This window comes from Ovis canadensis, chromosome 2 (assembly GCF_042477335.2).
Source record: "Ovis canadensis isolate MfBH-ARS-UI-01 breed Bighorn chromosome 2, ARS-UI_OviCan_v2, whole genome shotgun sequence".
NCBI classification, from domain to species: domain Eukaryota; kingdom Metazoa; phylum Chordata; class Mammalia; order Artiodactyla; family Bovidae; genus Ovis; species Ovis canadensis.
In genome coordinates, this window is record NC_091246.1 from 73,552,523 (window position 1) to 73,574,494 (window position 21,972).

The 21,972-nt window shown below is 42.0% G+C and overlaps 2 protein-coding genes across 5 annotated transcripts in view; one reads left to right on the forward strand and one right to left on the reverse strand.

Annotated features, from left to right (window-relative positions):
* Positions 1-21,972, reverse strand: part of AK3 (adenylate kinase 3) — a 467,912-nt gene that overhangs the window by 67,689 nt on the left and 378,251 nt on the right. The gene's annotated exons all lie outside the window — the stretch shown is intronic.
* RCL1 (RNA terminal phosphate cyclase like 1) overlaps positions 4,983-21,972 on the forward strand; it is a 64,001-nt gene continuing 47,011 nt past the window's right edge. For 3 of the 4 annotated variants that reach the window (XM_069576494.1, XM_069576493.1, XM_069576492.1), the window contains exon 1: positions 5,110-5,437. In XM_069576494.1, the coding sequence (XP_069432595.1) occupies positions 5,302-5,437 (136 nt within the window). In that variant the 5' untranslated portion in view covers positions 5,110-5,301. Of the gene's footprint in view, positions 5,438-21,972 lie in introns of all 4 variants that reach the window. The other variant, XM_069576491.1, reaches the window with a different exon arrangement.

The window sequence follows — 21,972 nt, forward strand, 5'->3', positions numbered from 1 at the left end:
CTTGGAGTACAAAATGAAGCAGTGCAAAGGCTAACAGAGTTTTGCCAAGAGAATGCACTGGTCATAGCAAACACCTTCTTCCAACAAGAGATGACTCTACACATGGACATCACCAGATAGTCAATACTGAAATCAGATTGATTATATTCTTGCACAACAGACTGGTTCCAAATAGGAAAAGGAATATGTCAAGGCTGTATATTGTCACCCTGCTTATTTAAGTTATATGCAGAGTACATCATGAGAAATGCTGGGCTGGAAGAAACACAAGCTGGCATCAAGATTGCCGGGAGAAATATCAATAACCTCAGATATGCAGATGACATCACCCTTATGGCAGAAAGTGAAGAGGAACTAAAAAGCCTCTTGATGAAAGTGAAAGAGGAGAGTGAATAAGTTGGCTTAAAGCTCAACATTCAGAAAATGAAGATCATGGCATCTGGTCCCATCACTTCATGAGAAATAGATGGGGAAACAGTGGAAACAGTGTCAGACTTTATTTCTCTGGGCTCCAAAATCACTGCAGATGGTGATTGCAGCCATGAAATTAAAAGACGCTTACTCCTTGGAAGAAAAGTTATGACCAACCTAGATAGTATATTGAAAAGCAGAGATATTACTTTGCCAACAAAGGTCCGTCTAGTCAAGGCTATGGTTTTTCCTGCGGTCATGTATGGATGTGAGAGTTGGACTGTGAAGAAAGCTCAGCGCAGAAGAATTGTTGCTTTTGAACTGTGGTGTTGGAGAAAGACTCTTGAAAGTCTCTTGGACTGCAAGGAGATCCAACCAGTCCATCCTAAAGGAGATCTGTCCTGGGTGTTCTTTGGAAGGACTGATGCTGAAGCGGCGACTCCAGTACTTTGGCCACCTCATGCAAAGAGTTGACTCATTGGAAAAGACCCTGATGCTGGGAGGGACTGGGGGCAGGAGGAGAAGGGAATGACAGAGGATGAGATGGCTGGATGGCATCACTGACTCGATGGACATGAGTTGAGTGAACTCTGGGAGTTGGTGATGGACAGGGAGCCCTGGCGTGCCGTGATTCATGGGGTCGCAAAGAGTCAGACACGACTGAGTGACTGAACTGAACTGATATTCTTGCAGCCAAACATGGAGAAGCTGTATACAGTCAGTAAAAGCAAGACTGGGAGCTGACTGTGGCTCAGATCATGAAGTCCTTATTGCCAAGTGAACAGTGAAAGTGAAAGTCCTTCAGTTGTGTCCAACTCTTTGAGAGCCCATTGACTATACATTCCAAGGAATTCTCCAGGCCAGAATACTGGAGTGGGTAGGGTAACCTTTCCTTTCTCCAGGGAATCTTCCCAACCCAGGGATGAAACCCAGGTCTCCCACATTGCGGGCGGATTCTTTACCAGCTGAGCCACAAAGGAAGCCGCCTATTGCCAAATTCAGACTTAAATTAAAGAATGTAGGGAAAATCACTAGACCATTTAGGTATGACCTAAATCAAATCCCTTAAGATTATACAGTGAAAGTGACAAATAGATTCAAGGGATTAGATCAGATAGAGTGTCTGAAGAACTATGGATGGAGGTTTGTGACATTTTACAGGAGGCAATGAGCAAGACCATCCCCAAGAAAATAAATATAAAAAGGCAAAATGGTTGTCTGAGGAGGCCTTATAAATAGCTGAGAAAAGAACAGAGGCTAACGGTGAAGGAGAAAAGGAAACATATACTCATGTGAATGCAAAGTTCCAAAGAATAGCAGAAGAGATAAGAAAGCCTTCCTCAGTGATCAACACAAAGAAAAGGAGGAAAACAATAGAATGGGAAAGACTAGAGATCTCTTCAAGAAAATTAGAGATACCAAGGGAACATTTCATGCAAAGATGGGCACAATAAAGTACAGAGATTGTAAGGACCTAACAGAAGCAGAAGATATGAAGGAATGGTGGCAAGAATACACAGAAGAACTATACAAAAATGATCTTCATGACCCAGATAACTGCAATGGTGTGATCACTTACCTAGAGCCAGACATCCTGGAATGTAAAGTCTAGTGGGCCTTAGGAAGCATCATTACAAACAAAGCTAGTGGAGGTGATGGAATTCCAGCTGAGCTATTTCACATCCTAAAAGATGATGCTTTGAAAGTGCTACACTCAAAATGCCAGCAAATTTGGAAAACTCAGTAGTGGCCATAGACCTGGAAAAGGTCAGTTTTTATTTTAATACTAAAGAAGGGCAATGCCAAAGAATGTTCAAACTACCACATAGTTGTACTCATCTCACATGCTAGTAAAGTAATGCTCAAAATTCTCCAATCCAGGTTTCAACAGTAGGTAAACTGTGTACTTCCAGATGTTCAAGATGAATTTAGAAAAGGCAGAGGAACCAGAGATCAAATTGCCAAGATTCACTCGGTCATGGAGAAAGCAAGAGAATCCCAGAAAAACATCCACTTTTGCTTTATTGATTATGCCAAAGCCCTTGATTGTGTGAAGTGAAGTGAAAGTCGCTCAGTTGTGTCCGACTCTTTGTGACCCCATGAACTATACAGTCCATGGAATTCTCCAGACCAGAATACTGGAATAGGTAGCCTTTCCCTTCTCCAGGGGATCTTCCCAACACAGGGAATGAACCCAGGTCTCCTGCATTACAGATTCTTTACCAGCTGAGCCACAAGGGAAGCCCAAGGATACTGGAGTGGGTAGCCTATCCCTTCTCCAGCAGATCTTCCCAACCCAGGAATTGACCCAGGGTCTCCTGCATTACAGGCAGATTCTTTTACCAACTGTTCTGTCAGGGAAGTAGATCACAGTAAACTATGGAAAATTCTTCAAGAGATGGGAATACCAGACCACCTTAACTGCCTCCTGAGAAATCTGTATGCTGTCAAGAAGCAACAGTTAGAACTGGACACGGAACAACAGACAGGGAAAGTAGTATGTCAAGGATGTATATTGTCACCCTGCTTATTTAACTTCCATGCAGAGTACATCATGTGACGTGCTGGGCTGGATGAAGCACAAGTTGGAATCAAGGTTGCAGGGAGAAATATCAATAACCTCAGATATGCAGATGACATCACCCTTATGGCAGAAAGTGAAGAGGAACTAAAAAGCCTCTTGATGAAAGTAAAAAAGGAGAGTGAAAAAGTTGGCTTAAAACTCAACATTCAAAAAACTAAGATCATGGCATCCGATCCCATTACTTCATGGCAATAGGTGGGGAAACAATGGAAACAGTGAGAGAGCTTATTTTCTTGGGCTCCAAAATCACTGCAGATGGTGATTGCAGCCATGAAATTAAAAGACACTTGCTGCTTGGAAGAAAAGCTATAAGAAACCTAAACACCATATTAAAAAGCAGAGACATTGCTGACAAAGGTCCATCTAGTCAAAGCTATGGTTTTTCTAGTAGTCATGTATGGATGAGAGAGTTGGACTATAAAGAAAGCTGAGCACTGAAGAATTGATGCTTTTGAACTCTGGTGTTGGAGAAGACTCTGGAAAGTCCCTTGGACAGCCAGGAGATCAAATCAGTCAATCCTAGGGAAAATCAGTTCTGAATATTCATTGGAAGGACTGATGCTGAAGCTGAAACTCCAATATTTTGGCCACGTAATGCGAAGAACTGACTCACTGGAAAAAACTCTGATGCTGGGAAAGATTGAAGGCGGTAGGAGAAGGGGTCGACAGAGGATGAGATGGTTGGATGGCATCACTGGCTGGATGGACATGAGTTTGAGCAAGCTCAGAAATTTGGTGATCGTTAGGGAAGCCTGGCGTGCTGTAGTCCATGGAGTCACAGAGAGTCAGACTCGACTGAAGGACTGAACTTAACACCTCTAATAGTCTATAGGAGTTCAGACCTTCCACTGGTTCCTCATAACTCTTAACCCACATTAAGGCTGAAGTGAAGTGAAGTTGCTCAGTCCTGTCCGACTCTTTGCGACCCCATAGATTGTAGCGTACCAGGCTCCTCCGTCCAAGGGATTTTCCAGGCAAGAGTACTGCTCTGGAGTGGGTTGCCATTTCCTTCTCCAGAGGATCTTCCCGACCCAGGGATCGAACCCAGGTCTCCTGCATTGCAGGCCGATGCTTTACCGTCTAAGCCACCAGGGAAGCCTAACCATCTTCTTTTAATCTTACTCAAACTCTGATCTCTTCCAGAAGCCCCTCTTTCCTCATATGTTCTGAAACTCATGACGTGGTAATATTTCCCGAGAATAGCGGCAAACCAACCGTATTATGGTATTGAACTCCCAAGTCTGCAGTTAACTGCAGTTAATTTTATAGTTAACTGTGTTATCTTCGAGGATTTTTCAACAGAGTGACATACTCCAATCTTTGCAAAGATTTTGGTGTGCAAGATTAGAAGATGACAGAAAAGAGGGAAAAGCTGTGTGTGTGTCCAAGGTATTACAGCTACCCATTTTGAGGCACGAGAGGCGGGAGGACCTGACTTGGCATGAAGCACAGTGACCGTAAAGGAAGCCACTGAGGTTAAAGTGGCAAAGCTTCGTGTCTAGTAAACAATGGCCTGGTATCTGAAGACTTCGGTTTCGGGGCATGGTGCTACTGCCAGTCTCGCAGTGTTGCTGGTATCTTCCCCAAGTGTAGGGAAGGAATGACACTACCTCGCAGGGTCACAGAGGGGAGCGAGGGGATAAAACTGGCTGCGGGCTCAGCACTGTCTGCAACAGGGTAAAGCGCGCCAATCCTGTTTTCTTTTCTATTAAGAAAAAGCGGGGGGAGATTATACCATCCACATCCCAGAGATTGCCGTTAGTGGTGAGCCTAAGTACCGGGCATGCTGTCCACTCCCCTTACCCCTAAGGGGGAAAGACCCGAAGAAACTGGCAGAGAGGGTGTGTTACAGAGCGTCCGCTCCCAGGCCTCTCCGCAATCCACCCCCCTCCCCGAAGCTCCTCCAGCCGAGAGCTGTTGCCGGGGCCCGGGCGCCGCCCAACTCCAGCGCAGGCCAATGGTAGCGCGGCCTGGGCACCGCCCAGCCACAGTGAAGGCCTATGGCGGCGCGGCGCGGGCACCGCCCTGATTCTCCTCCGGCCAATAGCGGCGTGGCCCGGTGCGGGGGCCTGCCTCCAGCCGGGCGGGTAGGTGGAGAGGCGGTCACCGGCTCCGCCTCACTCCCCTCTGACCCGGTGTCTCGTCTCTCTCTCTTCCTGTTCCAAACCACGTGGACGCGCCGGGGGCTGCGGGAGGGAACTAAGGCCGCCCCTGCCGCTGTCGCCGCTACTGCCAGTACCGCGACCCCTTCGCCCATCCGAAGTCGCCTCATCCCTGCTGCCCGCGCCTTTGCGTAGGGCGTGCACATGGCGACCCAGGCTCACTCCCTCAGCTACTCAGGCTGCAACTTCTTGCGCCAGCGTCTGGTCCTGTCCACTCTGAGCGGGCGCCCAGTCAAAATACGAAAGATTCGGGCCAGAGACGACAACCCCGGCCTCCGAGGTAACTCCGGGGCGCGCAGCTCGCAGGGTGGGCGCAGGGCCCGAGGGGAGACCGCGCTCCTGCCCTGGGGGCCCGTAGGCAGTGAGCCTCCGGGTTCCGTGGGCGCGTGGGGGGCTCGCGGCGCGTCGCCCCCACACCAGAACGCGCCTGAGGTTGTGGGGGGGCGGGGTCGCGCCCCGAGGACTGAGCTCTGGTGCGCGCGGCGCTCCGCGTCTCCCAGGCGCTGGTAGTAAACAGCTACACGTTTTCCAGCATTACGTGTTGCAACATATCCCAGGCATCGCCCCCTCGTTTGTCTTGAGTCCCTCTTGCTCTCGCTATTAACCTCTCAAAAGAGAGAAACAGTTTGTTGGACCGAAATGTGGTGAATGGGCAGATGTAAAGACGGAGAGCGATGTGGAGACAGCGAAGTACCACGGGTTGGTATTGTCCCCTGTCCCAAAACAGGTCTCAGAAGCAGATGTCCCCTTGGTTGCCACCGGCTGTCCCTGTCGCCATGATTTCTCGGCCGCCCTCACACATCTCCTTGCGTGTGGATTAAAGAATTTTAAAAAATTCTGTGTTTGTTTTCAGCCATGACTGTGATTGGTTTGTGCAGGACAGAAGCTTTGAGATAAATGTTTAACAGTCATGGGCCTAATTGCCTTGACTTTAGTAAAGGGTTGGTGACAAGTGCTAAACTATAGGCTTCAGAGCTTTCTTTTTGCCCTACAAAGGTGAATAAGTGAAAAATAAGGCCCCATTTAAACCCATGTCAGGTTAACTGTGTCCGAATTTAAACTGGTCCCTTGAAATAAGATTCATATATTTAAAAGCTTCTGTCTGGTTATTCCGAATTGGAAAAATCACTTCAAGGAAAAAAGAAAACCTCTCTGCATGTTGAAGGAGAAGAGGGTTTGTGGTTGGTCCTGGGAGCTTTCTGGGCCCTGTTGGTGTGTTTAATTTTGCGCTGGCTTCTATACTCGGTGGCCAGCCCATTTCATCATCTGTCTGAATGCACTTTCTGGATGTTTCTGCCTCTCTTGAAGGGGGTTTGGTTGCACGTAAGGGGAAATGCCATGTCATTGATGGAGACAGAAGATTTGTAAGGAAAGAACCAGGTGAACCCTGTACCACGGAGGGGAACCTGGCGACAGTGAGAAAGGCTTCTGTTGGTACATGATTATCTGTGCCCTCACTGTCCTGAAGAAGTTGAGGGGCCGCTGGCATGGTTTTTGCCAGGTGCTCTTCCTCTCAATATTTCTTACCTTCATTTTGAGTCTGACCCTTGGGTGAAGCAATTGCTTGATTGCTTTACTCTGGCATTCCCTATCAACTCTCCCATTAGCCCCCTATAAAAGCCTAGAGAACACATAGCTACCTGGATGTGGTATGAAGACAGGGTTCTAGGAACACTGGGGATAGCATTTTTAAATAGAAGTACTTTACCTTCCCAGGTGGCTCAGTGGTAAAGAATCTGCCTGCCAATTCAGGAGACGTGGGTTCAGTCCTTGGGTGGGGAAGATTCTCTGGAGGAGAAAATGGCAACCGACTCCAGTATTCTTGCCTGGAGAATCCCATGAACACAGGAGCCAGGCAGGCTACAGTCCGTAGGGTCACAAAGAGTCAGGCAAGACTGAGTGACTGAGCGTACATTCATACATTAGCCTGGAGACCTGGGATTTCTAATGGAAATATCATGCCCATGAGATATAATTTAGTGATGTTTCCTTTTCTCCCTCCTGCACTGTTTGTGAGTATCTCTTCACTGCCACACACATGAATGGAGCTTGGGCACTTGGCAGAGATACCAGACTCTGTACCTGGGGATGGTAGTACTGGTTAGCAGAAGTGCTGGTATTATATGAGGAACACTCTGTATAGCCTTATTTGTCTTACCTTATTAATATACTGGGGGGTAAAAAGAGACCCTTAATTTAAACCTTCTTGGCTGGATTCAAGGCCTCAGAAATTCTGTAGACATGTACTTAATTTCTAAGGAAAGAACTAAGATATACATATATACATGCATTCATAGACATGCATATATATATGTCATACATAATATGTAGGTGTATATACATACACACATATAAATACATGTAGCCCCTGACACATGATGTGATCATAGTCATATGAGTCTGTAGTAGCTTCAGTGGGGATGTAGCCAACGATTGTCTTATCTGTCATCTGTCCCTTTCTGACTCTTCCTGACTTAGATTCTGAGAGTTAGAAAAAACTCAGCATCTCCAATAAAATTTTGCAGCTCAAGTGCAAGAATTATATCTCCTGAAGGTGTGAGCTTTGGAGGGTGGAGGTGGCATCTCTGGAATAGTCATTCATAAGGGTTCATTGAGCTCCAGGTCAAGCACAGCTTTGTGGAGGTGTAAACATGAGAAGCTCATTGCTCTGTTCTCAAGGAGATTTCTGAGGAAGAGCCGAGAGAGTGAGTATCCTGAGTAACTTGAGGTAGGAAGTTGTAATGGGGCTCCGCAGAGTTAGAGCAGCGGCTTGCCTAGAGATTATGATGAAGACTCTCTGGATCTTCTGATCTGACTGGATAGGATTGAGATGGTGGCTTTGGGAATTGTTGCTGAAAGAAACAGCTTTTAAGTCAAAAAGTCGTTCATTTTCTTTATTTTTTGGAGGTGTATACCCTCCGAGGTGCCACAGTGGTAAAGAATCTGCCTGCCAGTGTAAGAGACGGAAGAGAGGTGGGTTCTCTCCCTAGGTTGGGATGATCCCCTGGAGTAGGAAATGACAGCCCACTCTAGTGGGAAATTACGTGAACAGAGAAGCATGGCAGACTACAATACATGGGGTTGCAAAGAGTCAGACATGCCTGAGCACACAAAGATGATATACACACTTCATTTGTCATGGTCATGGTAGGGTGGGAGTTGAGAGCTTGGGCTCAGTTAGATCTCTGTCTGAAATAGGGTTCTGCTTTTGCTGTTAGCTAGTGGAGCTTCTGAGCCTGTTTTTTTCTTCTGTAAGGTGAGGCCATTACTACAACTTCAGAGAGTCATGTGAGAATTAAATGAAATAGTGCTTGAAAGTGCGCTCAACAGAGCCTGGTGTGTAGGAAGAGTAAATATTAGCTGGTTTTATTTTTTGTAACTTCTCTTCACTGGTATAGTTCTGTTGCCTGGCACTCAAAATCTGTTCCTGCTTCTATATGGAAAATTTTCAAATATTTAAGTGTACCTTCTCTGTTTTCTTTTCAGTCTAAAGGTTTCCTTTTAAGTGATAGCTTCCAAATATTTGTGTGTTATATGTATAATGTAGTGGTTCTTAGGCAGGAGCACTTTTGCTCCCCGGGGATATTCGGCAGTGTTTGGAGACATTTTTGGTTGTCACAACTGAGAGGCTGCTCCTGGCACCTAGTGGGTGGAGCCCAGGGATGCTCCTAAACGTCCTACAGTGCACTGGACACCTCCCCACACAAAGAACTATTCTGTGCAAAATATCAGTGCCTCTGTTGGAAAACCCTGCTCTACCAGACTTAATTGGGCTTTCCAGGTGGCTCAGTGGTAAACAATCCACCTGCCAATGCAGGAGATGTGGGTTCAATCCCTGGGTAAGGAAGATCTGAAGAAAGGAATGGCAACCCACTCTAGTGTTCTTGCCTGGGAAATTCCATGGACAGAGAAGCTTGGCGGGCTACAGTTTGTGGGGTCCCAGAAGAATAAGACACACTTAGTGACTAAACAACAGCAACAACTGAATTTAATTGTTAAGCTTTTTCTTTTCTTCATATCCGTAATGACTGGGAATAGCAGCATGAGGTACCAAGAAAACTGCAAACAGATTCAGAAGGGGATGAGACACAGGTCAAGTTGTGATTTCAGCTGGATTTGTTAATCTCTTAAATAGAATATTTGTCTCCTCTGAACGATGAATTGTAAACAATGAAAAGAATTTGAATCCCAAAGAAAGAAGATCCTGGAATAGTTTTTATTAATTATGCAGCTACGATGTGTAATATTTACTTCACTTTTGAGGAACATGAACGATTATATTGCCTCATTAGATTCTTCCCATCAGTGCGGAGGAAATAAATATTCTTCTGTTGCTGTTTTACTAAAGCTAAAAAAGGCAAAATATGGTTAAGTAAGATAGCTGGTGAAGTTAACTATCCAGTCAGTAACAGAGCCAGAAGCAGACGGCAGCCAGCTCCAGTCGGCAAGGCCTGTTCTCCCAACTGACTGCTTGGTGGACTTGAGTGTTCCTCAGATTATAAAGCAGCTGTCCAAAGTGCCTCAGTTTCTGGATTTGACAAGGGCTGTATCCTGCAAGGTTCAGTTGATTAACATTTTCTGGGTAAAGGTGAGGTCCATATGGAAAGAATTCACAAGAATGATGATTTTTTAAAAGTGGGAATACAGAAATGATGGACTTGGGTAAGAGCCCTAATTTAGCACTTAGGACATGGGATTGCTGCTACCCATGTCCCTGAGTAGGTCACATGTTTAAGCTTTGCTGTGAAACTGGAGAGAGGAGTTATTTGGTCCTCAGGGAGTGCTGCACGTGGCTTAACCAGATGAGTTTCTGAAAAAGGAGGGGTAAGTGAAATTTTAATAAAAAGAATCCTTTAAAATGTGCTGAGGAAACATGCCACATGGAGGTCCTTAAAGGTAAAATGTCTTTTGGCAAACTGATACATTGTTTGGGGGATAAATCTGGGTGTTCATGTATTGGATTTTGTAAAAGGATGTGTGGGGTTTCCTTTCCATACCAGGCAGTTGTCCAGTTCCCAGTGGACATTCACTGCTGCTGCTGCTAAGTCGCTTCAGTCTTGTCCGACTCTGTGTGACCCCATAGACGGCAGCCCATGAGGCTCCCCCGTCCCTGGGATTCTCCAGGCAAGAACACTGGAGTGGGTTGCCATTTCCTTCTCCAATGCATGAAAGTGAAAAGTGAAAGGGAAGTCGCTCAGTCGTGTCCAACTTTTCGAGACCCCATGGACTGCAGCCTACCAGGCTCTTCCATCCATGGGATTTTCCAGGCAAGACTATTAGAGTGGGTTGCCATTGCCTTCTCCGGGACATTCACTGGGTGTGCTACAAATTTAACTCAATTGTGAACTACCTCGGTGGTGATAGCATCAAATCCCACAGGTTAAGGACTTAATCTCAAATCTCAGTCACAAGCCCAGACCATTTATACTTCGTAGTAACCAGTTATAATTCAGGGGTTACCAAACTCCCTCCTGAGGTCTAATAATTTGCTAAAATTATGTCTCATGAACTCAGGGAAATATTTAGTTTCATTTGCCAGTTTATAATAAAGGATATAAAAGATAAAGATGAGTAGTCAGATGGAGAGATACATAGAGTAGGTCCAGAAGAGTCCTGAAGTAGGGGCTTCCATCCCTCTGGAACAATGGGGGTTTGTTATTCTCCCAGAATGTGGATTTTTTTGTTTTGTTTTAAACTAACCTGAAGTTTTCTCCTTGTTCAAGAATTTTTACCAGGGCTTGATCTCCAGGCCTACCGCCACACCACACCAGCCCCCAAAGTCAGTAGGACTGGAAGTTCTAACTGTCTAATCTTTTGATTTTTCTGGTGACCAGTCCCATCCTGAGACTGTCTAGGGGCTCTACCTTAAGTCATCTCAGCAGCATAAACTCAGGTGTGCTTAAAAGGGACTCTTGTATAAATAGCTTTTAAAGTAGACCCCTGTCACTCTGGAACTTCCAAGGTGTTTTTTTGTTTTTTTTTTTTAGGAGCTCTGTGCTGGGAACAAAGACTAACTATATTTCTTATTATACCACAGGATGTACCTATACTTTATTTCAGTATGGTCTGGGACTCAAAGTTGTTGATAGGTAACTGGAATCGGGGGAGGCCTGGCCACTATACTAATGATAAGCGTAGATTTCATATTCCTACCGGTAGTGAAGGAATGATTTAGTTTCTTTACATTCTTGCCAGCATTTGGTGTTGTCACTATTTTTGACTGTAGCCATTCTGATTAATGTATAGTGCTGTCTTGTAGTTTAATTTGCACATTCCTAATAGCTAATGCAAAGAGTTGACTCATTGGAAAAGACTCTGATGCTGGGAGGGATTGAGGGCAGGAGGGGAAGGGGACAACAGAGGATGAAATGGCTGGATGGCATCACCGACTCGATGCACTCGATGCACCAACTCGATGCACATGAGTTTGGGTGAACTCTGGGAGCTGGTGATGTAAAAGGGGGCCTGGCTTGCTGCAATTCACGGGGTCGCAAACAGTCAGGCACGACTGAGCGACTGAACTGAACTGAACTGAATGGCTAATGATATTGAACATTTCATGTCTTCTGCCATTTTCTAGTAGGATTTTTTTTTCCTGTTAAGTGTTGAGAGTTCTTTACATGTTCTAGTCCTTTGTCCAGTATGTGGTTTCCTAGTTCCTAGTATTTTATCTCACTCTACAGCTTGCCTTTTTATACTGTAACATGGTCTTTTGCAGAGGGAAAGTTTTAATGAAATAGAGTTTATCAGATTTTTCTTTTACTGCATATACGTTTGGTGAAAAGTTTAAGAACTGTTTGCCTAGCCCTAGACCTGAAGATTTTCTTTTTTTTTTTCCTGTACGTTTTATAGTTTTACATTTTATATTTAAGTTAATTTTTTGTATGAGGTTTAAAACTTGGGTCAGTGTTCATTTTTTTGCTTATGAATGTCCAGCTGCTCTAGCACCATCCATTTGTACAAGTAGCTGTCTTCCATTTAATCCCTTTTTAACAAATCACTTTGTTAAAAAAAAAAATTAGGCGCATTTGTGTGGGGCTCTTTCTGGGTTCTCTGTTCTGTTCCGCTGACCTTTATGTCTGCCCCTTTGTCAGTACCACACTCTCATGATTTTTGTTGTTCAGTCCCTCAGTTGTGTCTGACTCCTTGTGACCCCATGGACGGCAGCACACCAGGCTCCCCTGTCCTTCACTATCTCCTGAAGTTTGCTCAGATTCATGTTCATTGAGTCAATGATGCCATCCAACCATCTCATCCTCTGTTGCTTCCTTCTTCTGCCCTCAGTCTTTCCCAGCATCAGGGTCTTTTGCAGTGAGTTGGCTCTTTCCATCAGGTGGCCAAAGTAGTGGAGCTTCAGTTTCAGCATCAGTCCTTCCAGTGAATATTCAGGGTTGATTTCGTTTAAAATTGACTGGTTGATTTCCTTGAAGTCCAAGGGACTCTCAAGAGTCTTCACTAGCACCATAATTTGAAAGCATCCATTCTTCTGAGCTCAGTCTTCTTTATGGTCAAACTCTCACATCCATACATACATGACTACTGGAAAAACCATAGCTTTGACTATACAGACCTCTTCAGCAAGGTGATGTCTCTGCATTTTAATTCACTGTCTAGGTTTAACATAGCTTTTCTTCCAGGGAACAAGTGTCTTTTATTTTCATGGCTGTAGTCACCATCCACAATGATTTTGGATCCCAAGAAAATAAAATCTGTCACCATTTCCACTTCCCCCTGGTCTATTTGCCATGAAGTGATGGGACTGGATGCCATGATCTTTGTTTTTTGAATGTTGAGTATTAAGTGAGCTTTTTTTTACACTCCTCTTTCACGTTTGTCAAGAGGCTCTTTAGTTCCTCTTTGCTTTCGGCCATTAGGGTGCTGTCATCTTCCTTTCTGAGGTTATAAATATTTCTCCTGAAAATCTTGATTCTAGCTTGTGATTCATCCAGCTCCGCATTTCACATGATGTACTCTGTATTTAAGTTAAATAAGCAGGGTGACAATGTACAGCCTTGATGTATTCCTTTCCCAATTTGGAACCAGTCTGTTGTTCCATGTCCAGTTCTAACTGTTGCATCTTAACCTGCCTACAGAATTCTTAGGAGGCAAGTCTGGTATTCCCATCTTTTAAGAGTTTTCCACAGTTTGTTGTGATCCACACAGTCAAAGCCTTTGGCGTCGTTAATAAAGCAAAAGTAAATGTTTTTTCTGGCATTGTTATGTATGTAATATTCGGGTGGGCTGGTCCATTCAACTCTAGTCTTAATTTTCATGAGTATTTTAGCTATTCTAGTTCTTTGCCTTTTCATATAAAGTTTAGAATAATTTTCTCTTTATAAAAAAATCATATTAGGATTTTGAAAAGAACTGTGTTAACCCTGTATGATAGTATAGGGAGAGTTATCATCTTTACTATGTTGAGTTTCCTAAATCCATAAACATAATGTATCTTTCCGTTTATTTAGATCTCTGTTTTCTTTCATCAACATTCTGTAGTTTTTAGCATTTAAGTCCTGTACATGATTTGTTGATTTACACCTAAATGTCTCACTTTTTTGAGCAGTTGTAAATGATATCTGATTTTAAATTTTGGCCTTTATGTGTTCAGTTCAGTCGCTCAGTTGTGTCCAACTCTTGGCAACCCCATGAATCGCAGCACACCAGGCCTCCCTGTCCATCACCAACTCCCGGAGTTCACTCAGACTCACGTCCATCGAGTCCGTGATGCCATCCAGCCATCTCATCCTCGGTCATCCCCTTCACCTCCTGCCCCCAATCCCTCCCAGCATCAGAGTCTTTTCCAATGAGTCAGCTCTTTGCATAAGGTGGCCAAAGTATTGGAGTTTCAGCGTCAGCATCATTCCCTCCAAAGAAATCCCAGGGCTGATCTCCTTCAGAATGGACTGGTTGGATCTCCTTGCAGTGCAAGGGACTGTCAAGAGTCTTCTCCAACACCACAGTTCAAATGCATCAATTCTTCAGCACTCAGCTTTCTTCACAGTCCAACTCTCACATCCATACATGACTACTGGAAAAACCATAGCCTTGACTAGTCGGGCCTTTGTTGGCAAAGTAATGTCTCTGCTTGTCAATATGCTGTCTAGGTTGGTCATAACTTTTCTTCCAAGGAGTAAGCGTCTTTTAATTTCATGACTGCAGTCACCATCTGCAGTGATTTTGGAGACCCCAAAAATAAAGTCTGACACTGTTTCCACTGTTTCTCCATCTATTTGCCATGAAGTGATGGGACCAGATGCCATGATCTTCGTTTCCTGAATGTTGAGTTTTAAGCCAACTTTTTCAGTCTCCTCTTTCACTTTCATCAAGAGGCATTTTAGTTCCTCTTTGCTTCCTGCCAAAAGGGTGGTGTCATCTGCATATCTGAGGTTGTTGATATTTCTCCCAGCAGTTTTGATTCCAGCTTGTGATTCTTCCAGCCCAGCGTTTCTCATGATGTACTCTGCATAGAAGTTGAATAAGCAGGGTGATAATATACAGCCTTGATGTACTCCTTTTCCTATTTGGAACCAGTCTGTTGTTCCATGTCCAGTTCTAACTGTTGCTTCCTGACCTGCATATAGGTTTCTCAAGAGGCAGGTCAGGTGGTCTAGTATTCCCATCTCTTTCAGAATTTTCCACAGTTTATTGTGATCCACACAGTCAAAGGCTTTGGTGTAGTCAATAAAGCAGAAATAGATGTTTTTCTGGAACTCTCTTGCTTTTTTGATGATCCAGCGGATATTGGCAATTTGATCTCTGGTTCCTCTGCCTTTTCTAAAACCAGCTTGAACATCTGGAAGTTCACGGTTTATGTGTTGCTGAAGCCTGGCTTGGAGAATTTTGAGCATTACTTTACTAGCGTGTTAGATGAGTGCAATTGTGCAGTAGTTTGAGCATTCTTTGGCATTGCCTTTCTTTGGGATTGGAATGAAAACTGGCCTTTTCTAGTCCTGTGGCCACTGCTGAGTTTTCCAGATTTGCTGTGTGCTGTGTTCCAAATTCTATGTGTTCATCAATAGTATATAAAAATACAATTTTTTTTTCCTTGTTTGTTTTGTGTCCTGCAACCTTGGGCTTTCCTTGTGGCTAAGCTGGTAAAGAATCTGCCTGCAATGCAGGAGGCCTGGGTTTGATCCCTGGGTTAAGAAGATCCCCTGGAAAAAGGAAAGACTACCCACTCCAGTATTCTGGCCTGGAGAATTCCATGGACTGTATAGTCCATGGGGTTGCAAAGTGTCAGACACTACTGAATAACTCAATTCCTAGCCCTGCAACCTTGCTGAATTCATTTATAAGTTCTAAATGTGTAGTGGTTTTTCTTTTTTGGTAGATTCTTTGGGATTTTTTTATGTGGACAGTCATGTCATCTGTAACTTGGAACAGTTTTATTTCTTCTTTGCTGAAATTTATACCTTTTGTTACTCCCTTATTGCACTGAGTAGGACTTCTAGCACTATGTTAAATAAGAGTAATGAGACCAAACTTCATTACCTTGTTCCCTGTCTTAGGGATAAAGCACCCACTGTTTTGCCACAAAGTATAATGTTAGGTCTATATTTTTTTTAGATTTTTTAAAATCAAGTTGAGAAAGTTCTCTTCTATTTTTCTAAGATTTGCATGTGTGTGTGAATGACTGTTGTATTTTATCAAATGCACTTTTTGTACCAATGATGTGATCATGTGATTTCTCTTGTTTAGTCTGTTAATATGGTTTATTTCATTGAATGATTTTCAAATATTGAAGCATCCTTGCATTACGGGAATAAACCCTACTGGTCATGATGTGTAATTCTTTTTTATATTACTGGATTTTATTTTCTAATATTTTGTTACAGATTTTTTCATATATATTCGTAAATGATACTCATTTTTGGACTTCCCTGATGGCTCAGATGGTAAAGAATCTGCCTGCAATTCAGGAGACCCAGGTTTGATCCCTGGGTCAGGAAGGTCCCCTGGAGAAGGAAATGGCAACCCACTCCAGTATTCTTGTCTTGAGAATTCCATGGACAGAGGAACCTGGTGGGCTACAGTCCGTGTAGTTTCCTATATTTGTACTCTTAGTCTGATTTTGATATTGTAAATAAGAATATACTAGTTTAAAATAAATTGGAAACGGTTTCCTCTTTGTTTTCTAGAAGAGATTGTGTAGAATTGATTTTAGTTCTTTAAACATTTGGTAGAATTATCCAGTGAAACCATAAAGGCCTAGAGATTTCTTTTGGGGGAGTTTTAAAGAATACATTTTCAATTTCCTGAATGGTTATAGGGCCATTTAAATTACCCATTTCGTATGATGAGTTGTGGTAGTTTGTGTTTTTTGGAGAAATGGTCCATTTCATCTAAATTGTTTTATATATGTAGAGTTCATAGTTCTTTCTTATTGTGCTTTTGATGCCTGGAGGTTCTGCATTGATATTCCCTGTTTCCTGATAAACTATAGATTTGTGTCTTTTTTTTTCCTGTGGTGCTAGAGATTTGGGGTTATTTTCTTAAAGAACCAGCTGTTTGACTAATTTTTCCCCCCATTTTTCTTGTTTTCAATTTCATCTGCCTCTACTATTTTTATGGTTTCCTTCATTTGCTTTGGATTTATTTTGTTCTTTTTCTAAATTGAGGTGAGACAGATTATTGGAAACCTTTTCTCTTTTGTAATATAGGCATTTAGTACAATAAACTTCCCTCTCAACACAGCTTTAGCTTAGTCCCATGAATTTTCAGTGTGTCATATTTTAATTTTCATTTAATTCAATATGTTTTTCTTGCCTTTAAGACTTCTTTGATCCATGGATTATTTACAAGTGTATTGTTTAACTTCCAAGTGTTGAGTATTTTCCCGTTATCATTTTGTTATTGATATAAGTTCGATTCCATTGTGTTTAGGGAATGTGCTCTGTATATTTCAGTTGCTTTAAATTTCTTGAGGTTTCTTAAAGGCCCAAGATACCATGATCTTGGCATGTGTTCAGTGCGCACTTGGAAAGAATGTATATTCTGTTCTGTGAGTTGGGTGACACGTAGATGTTGATTAGATCCTACTGGTTGGTGGAATTGCTGAGTTCTTTCTTCTGTCAGTTAGAACAGTTCTAGCTTCATATATTTTGCAGCTTTGTTGTTTGGTGGATGTAGGTTTTCTCTGCCTTCTTGGTGGATTGACCCTTTTAGTATTATGCAGTGTTGTCCTACTCTGCTTCGAGTAATTTTCTACGGTGGAGGAAATATTTCAGTGCATTAGGGTTAGAGAGGGGTCAGTTCAGTTCAGTTCAGTTGCTCAGTGTGTGAGAGAAGGGTCACCTCTCAATCTGTTTGAAGAAAAAGACTAAAACTGAGGAGGTTAGATACAAATAGAATACTTGAAGGCGCTAAAAACAGCATAAATCAGAAAAATAAGCTGTATTTTGTTGATTTCATTTCTTCAAAGGTTTTTTATATAAGCAAGATAAAATATCTAGGAAAATTTGAAGGTAGGAGGCAAAAAAGGTATTCTTCAGTGTTGGTTGTTTTAAATAGAGCACCACAGTTCAAAACCATCAGTTCTTCAGTGCTCTTTATAGTCCAGCTCTCACAACCATACGTGACTACTGGAAAAACCATAGCTTTGACTAAATGGACCTTTGTTGGCAAAGTAATGTCTCAGCTTTTTAACATGCTATCTAGTTTGGTCATAGCTTTTCTTCCAGGGAGCGAGCGTCTTGTAATTTCATGGCTGCAGTCACCATCTGCAGTGATTTTGGAGTCCCCCAAAATAAAATCTGTCACTGTTTCCATTGTTTCCCCATCTATCTGCCATCAAGTGATGGGGCCAGATGCCATGATCTTTGTTTTTGAATGTTGAGTTTTAAGCCAACTTTTTCAGTCTTCTCTTTCACTTTCATCAAGAGGCTCTTTAGTTCTTCTTCACTTCCTGCCAAAAGGGTGGTGTCATCTGCATATCTGAGGTTATTGCTATTTCTCCCAGCAGTCTTGATTCCAGCTTGTGCTTCATCCAGCCTGGCATTTCACATGACGCATATAACTTAAATAGCAGGGTGACAATATACAGCCTTGATGTACTCCTTTTCTGATTTTGAACCAGTCTGTTGTTCCATGTCCAGTTCTAACTGTTGCTTCCTGACCTGCATATAGGTTTCTCAAGAGGCAGGTCAGGTGGTCTGGTATTCCCATCTCTTTCAGAATTTTCCACAGTTAGTTGTGATCCACACAGTCAAAGGCCTTGGCATAGTCAATAAAGCAGAAATAGATGTTTTTCTGAAACTCTCTTGCTTTTTCTATGATCCAGCGGATGTTGGCAATTTGATTTCTGGTTCCTCTGCCTTTTCTAAAACCAGCTTGAACATCTGGAAGTTCACGGTTCATGTACTGTTGAAGCCTGGCTTGGAGAATTTTGAGCATTACTTTACTAGCATGTGAGATGAGTGCAATTGTGCGGTAGTTTGAGCATTCTTTGGCATTGCCTTTCTTTGGGATTGGAATGAAACTGACCTTTTCCAGTCCTGTGACCACTGCTGAGTTTTCCAAATGTGCTGGCATATTAAGTGCAGCACTTTCACAGCATCATCTTTTAGGATATGAAATAGCTCAACTGGAATTCCATCACTTCCACTAGCTTTGTTCGTAGTGATGCTTCTGAAGGCCCACTTGACTTCACATTCCAGGATGTCTGGCTCTAGGTGAGTGATCTCACCATCGTGATTATCTGGGTCATGAAGATCTTTTTTTTGTATAATTCTTCTGTGTATTCTTACCACCTCTTCTTAATATCTTCTGCTTCTGTTAGGTCCCTACCATTTCTGTCCTTTATTGAGCCCATCTAGTATGAAAAGTTCCTTTGGTATCTCTAATTTTCTTGAAGAGATCTCTAGTCTTTCCCATTCTATTGTTTTCCTCTATTTCTTTGCACTGATCACTTAGGAAAGTTTTCTTATCTCTCCTTGCTATTCTTTAGAACTCTGCATTCAGATAGATATATCTTTCCTTCCCTCCTTTTGCCTTTTGCTTCCCTTCTTTTCTCAGCTATTTGGAAGGCCTCCTCAGACAACCATTTTGCCTTTTTGCATTTCTTCTTCTTGGGGATGGTTTTGATCACTGCCTCCTGCACAATGTCATGAACCTCTGTCCATAGTTTTTCAGGCACTCTATCAGATTTAATCCCTTGAATCTATTTGTCACTTCCACTGTATAATTGTAAGGGATATGATTTATGTCATACCTGAATGGTCTAGTGGTTTTTCCTACGTTCTTCAATTTAAGTCTGAATTTTGCGATAAGGAGTTCATGATGCAAACTATAGTCAGTTCCTCGACTTGTTTTTGCTGCGTGTATAGAGATTCTCCACCTTTGGCTGGAAAGAGTATAACCAATCTGATTTCAGTATTGACTATCTGGTGATGTCAGTGAGTAGAGTTGTCTTTTTGTGTTGTTGGAAGAAGAACATTAAGAGACATATCAATTTTATCAAAATATATGGGAGCCTACCAAAGAAAAATTTACCAATCTAAACACTTTGGTAATTAAGAAGAAAAACAACAGAACAATGAACTGAGATATTTAGAAGTGGAACAAATTTACAAGCCAAAAACTAAATGAAAATATTTTAAAGGAAGAGATAAACAAATGAAAAATAGCAAAAGACATCAAGTTAATTCATTAAAAAAAAAAAAAAGACAAATCAATAGACGCATTCATTTGTAAAAGGAAAGTATGAATTAATAAAATAAAAATGTAATTAATGTAAAAGATCAAGAACATTTGTGATAGACTATTCTCTATTATTTACTGATACATTTGGAATTAACATAGTTATGTAAAAAGATAACAAGTCAAAATAGATGAAATGAAATTTTTAAAGACACCCAAAGATAAAACCAAAACAAAAGGAATAGAAAAATTCATCAAGTAATAAATAGAAAAGAGCACTGAAGTTGCTAGAAAATTTCCCCCAATATTCAAAGAAAAATAATTATTATTTTACACATTCCAAAGAACAAAAAAGAATGTATAGAGATGATTTCAGTTGTAGGGTACTTAAGAGCACCACACACAAAAAAATTAAATTACAAAATAACCTCATTTAATGAAGCCAAATGAAAAACCCTAAATAAATCTTTTAAAAATAGATCATAACAAATTTTTAAACTATCCACTATTATTAGGAAGGGTACATGCCAAGAATTGGCTACAGATAAATCACATGGAAAAGTATAACATAATTAAATGTAAGATTAAACACAAAAATGAGAAAAAAAAATCACATAACCAACTTAATTGCTACTAAAAAGACACCTGACAAAATTGAACATCCATCTTTCAGTAAACTGTTTCAAAAACCATGAAGAATCAAATGTAATAGTTTCCACATGAAAACAGAAGTTCAAGGAGAACATCTTTATGACCTTGGTGAAGGCAAAGATTTCCTTAAAAGGCCACAGAAAGATTTATAAATTGGGTTCTCACACACTAGCAAAGTTAATGCTCAAAATTCTCCAAGCCAGGCTTCAACAGTACATCAACCGTGAACTTCCAGATGTTCAAGCTGGTTTTAGAAAAGGCAGAGGAACCAGAAATCAAATTGCCAACATCCGCTGGATCATAGAAAAAGCAAGAGTTTCAGAAAAACATCTATTTCTGCTTTATTGACTATGCCAAGGCCTTTGACTGTGTGGATCACAACTAACTGTGGAAAATTCTGAAAGAGATGGGAATACCAGACCACCTGACCTGCCTCCTGAGAAATCTGTATGCAGGTCAAGAAGCAACAGTTAGAACTGGACATGGAACAACAGACTGGTTCAAAATCAGAAAAGGAGTACATCAAGGCTGTATATTGTCACCCTGCTATTTAAGTTATATGCAGAGTACATCATTCGAAATGCCAGGCTGGATGAAGCACAAGCTGGAATCAAGACTGCTGGGAGAAATAGCAATAACCTCAGATATGCAGATGACACCACCCTTTTGGCAGGAAGTGAAGAAGAACTAAAGAGCCTCTTGATGAAAGTGAAAGAGAAGACTGAAAAAGTTGGCTTAAAACTCAACATTCAAAAACAAAGATCATGGCATCTGGCCCCATCACTTGATGGCAGATAGATGGGGAAACAATGGAAACAGTGACAGATTTTATTTTGGGGGACTCCAAAATCATTGCAGATGGTGACTGTGGCCATGAAATTACAAGATGCTTGCTCCATGGAAGAAAAGTTATGACCAACCTAGACAGCTTATTAAAAAGCTGAGACATTACTTTGCCAACAAAGGTCCATTTAGTCAAAGCTATGGTTTTTCCAGTAGTCATGTATGGGTGTAAGAGTTGGACTATCTAGAAAGCTGAGCACCAAAGAATGGATGCTTTTGAACTGTGGTGTTGGAGAAGACTCTTGAGAGTCCCTTGGACTGCAAGGATATCCAACCAGTCCATCCTAAAGGAAATCAGTCCTGAATATTCATTGGAAGGACTGATGCTGAAGCTGAAACTCCAATATTTTGGCCACCTAATGTGAAGACCTGATTCATTTGAAAAGACCCTGCTGCTGGGAAAGATTGAAGTCAGGAGGAGAAGGGGATGACAGCAGATGAGATGGTTGAATGTCATCACCGACTTGATGGACATGAGTTTGAGCAAGCTCTAGGAGTTAATGATGCACAGCGAAGCCTGGCGTGCTGCAGTCCACGGGACTGCGAAGAGTCAGACGTGACTGAGCCACTGAACTGAACTGGCATGATTTATAATTTAGGAAAGATGGGATGTATTTAAGTTCAAATAACTTATTATTTGTCACATTCTGCATAATTGTATAAAATATGTAAATGCTTTATATA